The sequence below is a fragment of the Leguminivora glycinivorella genome, chromosome 4 (assembly GCF_023078275.1).
Source record: "Leguminivora glycinivorella isolate SPB_JAAS2020 chromosome 4, LegGlyc_1.1, whole genome shotgun sequence".
Lineage (NCBI taxonomy): Eukaryota > Metazoa > Arthropoda > Insecta > Lepidoptera > Tortricidae > Leguminivora > Leguminivora glycinivorella.
In genome coordinates, this window is record NC_062974.1 from 5,298,151 (window position 1) to 5,307,189 (window position 9,039).

General features: G+C 38.4%; 1 protein-coding gene across 1 annotated transcript; it reads left to right on the forward strand.

Moving 5' to 3' along the window:
- The first annotated feature begins 291 nt into the window (after positions 1-291).
- Positions 292-2,062, forward strand: LOC125225797. Its single transcript, XM_048129649.1, has one exon. It carries the CDS (start codon positions 341-343, stop codon positions 1,952-1,954), a length of 1,614 nt encoding a protein of 537 aa, XP_047985606.1. The 5' UTR covers positions 292-340; the 3' UTR covers positions 1,955-2,062.
- The last annotated feature ends 6,977 nt before the right edge of the window (positions 2,063-9,039 follow it).

Below are 9,039 nucleotides of genomic sequence, written 5' to 3' on the forward strand. Positions count from 1 at the left end.
ATCACCCTCGCCTCGAGCGGCACTGCGCACCGAAGGGATTGATTGAAAATATCACTTTTCATCTTGCCTTACTCTACGGAGGTTTAGAAATGTTGATACACTGAGACAAATTCGTTTTGAATTTTGATTAAAAGCTCGACTTTTGACAGTTCTTTTTTGACATCCTATTTATAACTCCGTATTAGTCGATCCTCTTTGCCCTGAAATTGCAAACAAATGTCTATTGATGACAATATGATGACAGTCCACACGTCACTGGTGTTACATCGAACGTGCATCGAACGTCATGGGTGGGTTTTAGTACCTTTTGTAATAAATTAAATATTCTCAAACTTTACTTATGGTAGTGCACTCTAATATTAGGGCGGACGTGATCATACTAGGATGTAGTCTTCCCGGCATAGTTGCTGCTCATAAGTTGAAGAAGACATTTGGAAAATCGATGGATATCGTCGTCTTAGATATGTCGACAGTTCGTAAGGATATCTCGAAAGGTAACGTAGCCTTTCAGGTAAATGACGATGATTCAGATGATGATGATGATGACGCCGAAGAAACCGAAACAGTGACTAAATTTGTCGATAACATCGCTAGAGACTACCTACTCAGATTTTCCAAAGAATTCAGTCTACCCCTACCTAATGCTATAGCCAACCCAAACGTAGTAAGGTCGCCGTTAAACAAACTCTTTCAATATCTCGACGGAAGCACAGTTATGTGCACTACTGACTACCACGACTTCGACTATCTGAATGTAGTAGAGAAATTTGAGTTGAATCAATATCAGAATTTACTCGACCAGAATGCGAGAGATTTATTTCAACCACGACGAGTCAACAGCAGTGTAGAGCGTAAAAATCTATATTATTTCGATAAAACTACGATGGAAAGTCATCTCTGTGGCGCTCTGCTCTTTGCTAATTCAAGAGCAGTCATGAGAATGATGGTGCAACTAGTCTGTGGCACCTCCGCGTACTCGGTGTCGGTCCTTTTTTACTTACACCAGTGCTACAGGACTTCCAGTGTCAGGAACCATTTAGACGGAGCCAACACGAGGTTTCGCGAAAAGCTATTCGGATACTGTAGAAAGCATTTCTCCCAAAAATTGCAAAAAAGTGTAGCAGATATTACGGTGATAGCGAAGCCCATTCAGAAAATTCGGTCTTATTCGAATGAACAGGTAATTTTAGAAACTATCAAAGGTGAAACTAATTATATATGTAATCTATTAGCAATGGCTCTGAGTCCTGATGAGCTGCTAAAAATAGCAGTAGAGGATCAGTTCATGACAAACAGAGAAGCTGCAGTTGTTAGTGCGATGTTACCTGGCAGAGTGATCAAATTCAGAATTCAGTATGAACGAAATTTCTGGAAGAGTCAAGGGTACAGCGGCGATATACTTAGTATGCGAGGACCCATCGTTTGGGCTATGGAACGTCCATTCTTTTCAAGCTCAGGTTCGGAAACCAGTGCAGGCCTAGTTGGAGTATTGATAGTTAGAGATGGCGTCCAAGACTCCAGGGAGGCTGTATTGGAACAACTAACGAAGTTGTTTGGAGAAGAAGCCGCAAGCCCTCTTATTTACAAAGAGAAAAATATTTCTGATATTTTTGTACCACGCTGCGGCGACTACGTGGCTCTGCGCAACCTGACGTCCTGTATAAAACCTGAGAGCGTAGTAGAATGGGGGGCGCTGGACGTGTTTGGGGATGGTGACGTGGCGGCGGCTTTAGAAGCGGGTCATAATGCCTACTTGCATCTCCTGCGGTGCCTGCGACCACAAGCGACGACATTCGAAGACTTGGAACTGACCACTTCACCGACGATCCTTGATGAAGGACCTCTAACCCGCTCGATCCCGTGTTTCAACTATATAAATACGATAAAAATGGTCGTATGCACCACAGCCTTGATCATAGGCATAAAACTATTACGATCTTATATGCGGAAATAACAAACGTGTCTCGAAGACCTGTACGTTCGATGAGTAGGTAAAATGAATGAAATTGTCCGTGTTATTTAGAAATGTCTTTTTGTTGTTTTGATTTGTTTTGTTATTTTTCTTTAGAGTTTTAGAAATTTTTACATTATTAAATAATAAGGTATTTTTAAGTTGTATTATTCCTCATAAAATATATTAAATATCTCTATGTGCGTAGCCGAATGCCCAAACGCTTCAAGATTCGCTCACAATTCGTGAGCGTTTCGTGAATCGTTTCACAGTGCTACGTCTCGCAAATCCAAACGTTGCTTAAGCGTTATTTGGTCTCCAGGGCAGGACATCCTCCTGCTTGGTGGCCCAAGGCCCGTAGCCAAAATTCCAATTAGTTACCTATCTTTAATTGCACTTCCGTATTGGTGCCATACAGACATGTTGCATGTCGTTCCCACGGAACCTGATGATTGCATCTCTAATGTCCACAGTCTCTAGCGTCCACAAAACCACACTAAAACTCAATAATTAAGTGTTGAATGTTATCTAGAACTATCAAATTGGATCATATTTAGTCAACGCATTGACCATAGGCCGCGACCTCCACCTCAGCAGCATGCAAAGTGTGTGAGTCGAATGTAGGCCCGCGGTCAATGTCACGGCGAGGTCGCGGTCACTATGTGAACTGTGTCATCTCCGCGTAAGTAGGTAACTGGACTGTTTGCCTAGTTCACGACGGTTGAGGTGAGGCTGAACTTGTAAAATCATCAAATTCTAACACATTAGTAGGCTAAAGTTTTTGCCTAATTAATGGCGGAGAGGATGATTTTTCGGGAAAGATGATTATTTTTCAGTTGATATAAGACTAATTGTTTTTATTAGTATTATCTGATAAATGTGATAAGTAATGAATTTGCCTGATATTGCTATGATTGACAAATCAAAACTAAAAAGAAAATGCCTATAATAGGTAACTTAGTTTTGCATTCGCATTCATCATACAGAAAGATTTTTATGAAAAATGTGTCAGTATTTCCGTATATCAGTGTTTACCTATCAATAAATTCAGTAGTGTTGTATAGTTTAATGTGTTTTCGGTGCTTTTTTTGTGAAATAAAAGTGAAGCGTTTGATTTAGCAGAGCCAGGACTCGTGTGGAAGGCAATTTGTTATCTGAAATGATTGCTCTATTGTTTTTTTCAGGCGTTAACACTTTTCATGTATTCACAAGTATGAGATTTCTTCGACCGCTTGGAAGGAACTGAAATTGGTTGATCATTCTCTCAAAACATCTTAATTACATACTGAGAGAAGTTCTAGATTGGGATTTCTCAGGAAATGGTAAACATGGACTACTAAAGTAAATTTTCAATTTGGAAAGAATGCCGAAATCAAACACTAGTCCCAAGAAAATATTAACTGTAGTTTATCAAACAAAATTTAGGGCATACAAAATGAAATAAAATTGCGAGCGTAGCGGTCGCGATTTTTTTCCCTAGTAATAATTAGGTAGGTACGTAATTTGGTAGATATCCAGGATTTGAGGATTTCATGAAAGAAGGGATGGGACCAGCATCGCATAGGGTTTATAATTACTTATAGTTGATTTGAACCTCACGATTACTTCTCATATAATTATTACGTTCAGTTATAGAGGTATTAGTTATTTGACGCTTAATAATAATTGTAAGTCCAAGACAAGACTGTCACATGTCTACCCATAATGACTAAATTAGGTAAGTAATTTACTTTGTTTATAAACAAAACTACCTTAATAATTATCTAATTTGTTCAAGACGGAAGTCCACAAAAACTGTGATTCTGAATTGCACGGAACAGGAAGATTTATCCGCTTCATCGGATCGGCAAGTGACGTATTTGTGATACTTTAGGTAAAAGCTGATAACTTTGATCTCTGACCACGCTAACTATGCACACATACTTAGTAAGAATGCGTTTGCATATGATACCTACATATTTAATTACATATCCAATATCCATTATGGTAAGACTTGCTGTGCAGGATTCGAATCCTGCGACCGCTTGGAACACCAGGGTGGCTAGCCGAATGGCACAATCGCTCACGAAACGCTCACGAAACGAAGCGCTAGTAGATATCTATCTCTATCGCGCTAGAGATAGATAGATATCTACTAGCGCTTCGTTTCGTGAGCGTTTCGTGAGCGATTGTGCCATTCGGCTAGCCACCCAGTCCAATCGCTTCTGCCAATTGAATAATTTATGTACTTGCGCCAAAAAGTTATAACGCGTGGTCATGTGAACGCCGTTTACATTTTTGATAAGTAGCCGGATTATTTAACATAGGACACCTATAGTTGTTTATGTAACACGCTTTCGTTTGATGTGACCGAGTTTTGAATCAGAACAAGCATGACTTGAGCCGTTTTTAACCCCCGACGCAAAAACGACGGGGTGTTATAAGTTTGACGTGTCTGTCTGTGTGTGTGTCTGTCTGTGGCATCGTAGCTCCCGAACGGATGAAGTGATTTAGATTTAGTTTTTTTTGTCTGAAAGCTGAGTTAGTCGGGAGTGTTCTTATTACCTTTCGGGTCTGATTTATTAACTTTGACAATGTGACTGGTTCAAGCTCTGAGCTCCCACCATGAAAGCACCTGTGATTTTTTGAACGTCAACCCATATGAAATAACAAGAATCATTACAAAAGAATCATCAACAGAATCATTCACAAAACATAACATAATTATAAACAATCTAAAAAAGTTCAACAACACCTAAAGAATGATTTAACACAGCTTTAAGGTGAATGGTCGCCCGTATTCCTAGCGAGGGCCATTCATCTTCAAAACAACAGTGAATTAAAAAAAAAAAATAAAAAAAAAAAACTCTGAGCTTAGCTCATGCGGTTTGGGTTTTCGGCCTAAGCTTCTTGCCAGCCGGTCTAGTAAAATTGACAATCGTTGACGCTACATACAGAAGAGCGATAGAGACAACCAGCTACGATAACGATATTATCGTAAACTTTGACAACCGGTCTGGCTCGGTAGTGACCCTGCCTGCTGAGCCGCGGTCCTGGGTTCGAATCCCGGTAAGGGCATTTATTTGTGTGATGAGCACAGATAAATGTTCCCGAGTCATGGATGTTTTCTATGTATATAAGTATGTATTTATCTATTTAAGTATGTATTATCGTCGCTTAGCACCCATAGTACAATCTTTGCTTGGTTTGGGGCTAAGTTGATCTGTGTAAGGTGTCCCCAATAATATTATTTTCCCCTCACTAGCTCGGAAACACGTGTTTTGTCCTTTAATACCAGCGGGTAAAAACGCATTTTATCCACTAGTGGATAAAGTAATTTGACCTTGAATAAAGTAAAATTAACTGCTTTAAAATTGATAAAAGTAGGTGACTCTAGTAATAAAGATGATTTACCACCTGTGGAACTACTGGAAGCAGTGATAAACGCATTTTTTGCGTTGTAGTTTCCTCGCTATAGTGAGGGGAAAAGTTTTGTGTTACACTCGGGTGCAAATGTATTTTACTTCTCGTGTGTTAAAAAACTCGCAAGTTCAGGATTCTATTCTCGAACCACTCGCTTCGCTCGTGGTTCAACTATAGAATCCTTTCACTTGCTCGTTTCTCAATTCCACACTCGGCGTTAAAATACAACTTTGCCCCCTTGTATAACAAATAACTATTATTTATTTTATTTATTTATTTGTGCATTTGGCTACGTACCTAGGATATTCTGGGTACGTAGGCAAATGCACAACCTACTCAGGCTTCGCAGTGACTATTAATTTGAGTTCAATCCAAGATCTGTCTTGATGCACTTTATATAGTTAGAGTCGTTAGCGCATATAGCCAGGAAGGAGATGATAATAATTAAATTTGAATGATGAAATTTTACACCCCTGCTGTCCTGAATTTGAAACCATGTTGTGATCTTATCAGATGAGTCATAGGAAATTCCACATTTACTGAGCCAGCCTCACCTGGAAGTTCCCAGCCATTTGACATATCCTAATTGAATTTAATCGATTGTATGCTGTGACCTCATAAATGGCCCTGAAGACTACGCTGCTGGCATATATGTGTCCAGCTTGAATATGTTTTACTATATTTACATGTCGATTGAGGTAGGTAAGTACTTCGAAGTGTTGGGTAGAATCAGTAGAATGAAAGGTATTAAATTAGATGCAATCACGTAAGTAGATATAGAAAGCCTACTTAATAAGGGATACGTCATAGAGAAGCAAAAAATGAAAACGCCAGCGTAGCCAGCGTAATTTTTTGTTTCAGTAGGTAAATATTAAGATTCAACAATTTGATGTTACACTACACTACACATCCAGAGGATTTGTAGTGTAACATAGATATTAAGTCTATACTAACAAGTTCTATGGATTTTTAATTGGTCCGAAAAAACATTTTTTTTTTATTTGTTACAGAGATGGGATCTTAGGACAATTTTATGCTCATTGCTGCTGCATTGGTTTGATAACTCGATCGGCCGGTCGGGGTTCGATTCTACATTGATTTTTATATAAATATCGAGTTATGTTTACACTAAGTATTTCAATATTTTATATATATTTGCCATTCCCACGCCTCCTGTGGTTATATTTGTGGCACGGACCTTGTGGTTATGATAGTCGATAACGAAAGGTGTCAGCTACAAACCTGCAGATAGCAAAATATTAAGGACATAATTACCTATATTTAGATAGGTACAATATTTATTCGACTAGATCCGCAAATTAAGAATACTTACCTAATCCCCAAAGAAGCCGTGGGTCTAAGTATCCGTAATACTCAACGAAGCGAAGCGATTCTATAATTCTAACTTCTAAGTTCTAACCGTATCGAGGAATCGAAGAGTATTAATATGTACCTGAGCTGAGCATAGTGAGTAGTGAGGGATTCGAGTGTTAACACCCAGAGTGGAATTTTTTTTTTCAGTACAGATGGTGTTTTTTTACGCACTAGTGCGAGAAGTGGTTCATTATATGCAAGGTTAAAACTTCGGAGTGCTATCTGTACTGAAAAACGTCGTACGATACACGTGCGAAAAGGAAATTCGTAACTCGTGTCGATTTAAACACTCCCTTCGGTCGTGTTTTAATTTATCGCCACTCGTTTCGAACTTCCTTTTTTACGCACTTGTATCGTAATGTACTATTTCTACCATGCTTTTCTCATTACCTATGAGACAAACCAGTCAGTATACGCATAACAACTAACAAACCACTAACTACCAAGTCCATTAAGTATAGTTGAATAATGATATATTATATAAGTTGAATAATGATCATATATTACTTATGTCCGCGCAGTGTCACTTGCAAGTGGCTTAGTAATCGGGCCACGCGTGAAGAAGGTCAAGTGTCCTCGTCAGTGGCCGTGGGCCCTGGACGTTATCAGGCCTACCACGAAACACCTTTGTGTTCCCTTTCTGTCGCACTTGGGAAATTCTACAACAGTGTGACAGGAAGAGAAAATGTGTGATGTGATTCGCGGTAGACTTGATGGCCGTCAGATAACGTTCAAGATGTTTGTCCATACTCGAGAGTTCCTTGCCATGAGGTGCAAGGACCTCTAGCCTTGAAATACCAAAATAGACGTCTATCGAAATCAAACTTTGATACCTCTTAGACCCAGGGTCGTAGCTATAATAATTAATTTCGGTAATAATGTTAGGCGATGGTGATTCTTAAGGTTGGGTTATGTATCTATATCTACATAGTTTTATGTTAGCCCCGATGTGCAATAAAGACTTTATACCACACCAACTGAGAGGTAAATGCTCGCTTGGTTCTTCAAAAACGCATGAGATAGTTGTATTTTGATCCAGAAGAAGTCCTGAAGTTTTGAACTTGATGTCCTGTCCCGAGCTCGCCCGAGCTCGCTTGACCTTAATATAATAATGATTTTGAATCATGCTAGATTTGATTTAGTATGATGTTATGATTGTTATACGATTTTATGTTTAACTCGGTGGCATACATACATACATACAATCACGCCTGTATCCCATAAAGGGGTAGGCAGAGCACATGAAACTACTAAAGCTTCAGGGCCACTCTTGGCAAACTCGGTGGCAAAAGTTGTTTAACCTTCGTTACTTAAAACCCTTGCAACGCTCAAGATTCCAGTTAAGCACTCTATGGAATTGGAACTATGGGCTTGATCTAGTGTCCATATTAGTGCGAGTGCATATACAACAATATTGTGAAACATTTTTTTATGACTATTAATTATCATATCAATATTTGTTGATTGAGTATTGAGTCTACCTAATATTCATACCTATAACGAAAGGACAATTCTACAAAAAATTAATTTGAAATTTGAAATTTTGAATTTAATTTAATTTGATATAATTTAATTTAGTTTGATTTAATTTAATTTAATTCGTATTTATTTTGTTTTAATTGTGGTTTTCATTTTAAATTAATAATTGAATTCTATAGCTTTAATTTTAAATATAAGTGTAACGTAATGTAACAATATGGACTGTTATGTCTGAAATAAACGAATACAATACAATACAATACAAAAAAAAACTACCTACTATTACGATATCGCCTACTCCTAAACCTATTTAGACTGTAGATCAACAGCAAGCCAAAGCCAGGTTAGAACTACACAATAAAAATAGTTGGAAACTATTTTAAACATCGCGCCTTTTTTCCACCGCAAGTGTTTTGTGGTTCCTTTTTTTTTTTCAAAAAGCGTTTTGTTTCTCCTTAAAACGGAAGTACTTCTTGCTAGAAACTTTTTTTGTCTCGTCTGTATTATAGCCATTATGGGGCATTTGTGAATCAATAGGTACACTTCCTATTTTTTAATTAAAGAGAAAAAAGTACTTCCTCACTGTAATTATTGTTTATTTATGATGAGTCGTATATTCACAATAGACTGCGATTAGCCTTCACCCTAGTTTTTGACATTGAAAGAATTTGTCGAACTTTTTCAAACGATTGTTGTCACGCGCCGTTAACACTGCCAGATGCGAATGTCCGTCCGCCCCCACAAATAGCAGTGGAGGGCAATGTCATCGTGAACTAGGTCGCATGCTATTGTTTTGTTCTGCCGCGCGACGTCTAGCAAAACGTTTGGTTTCA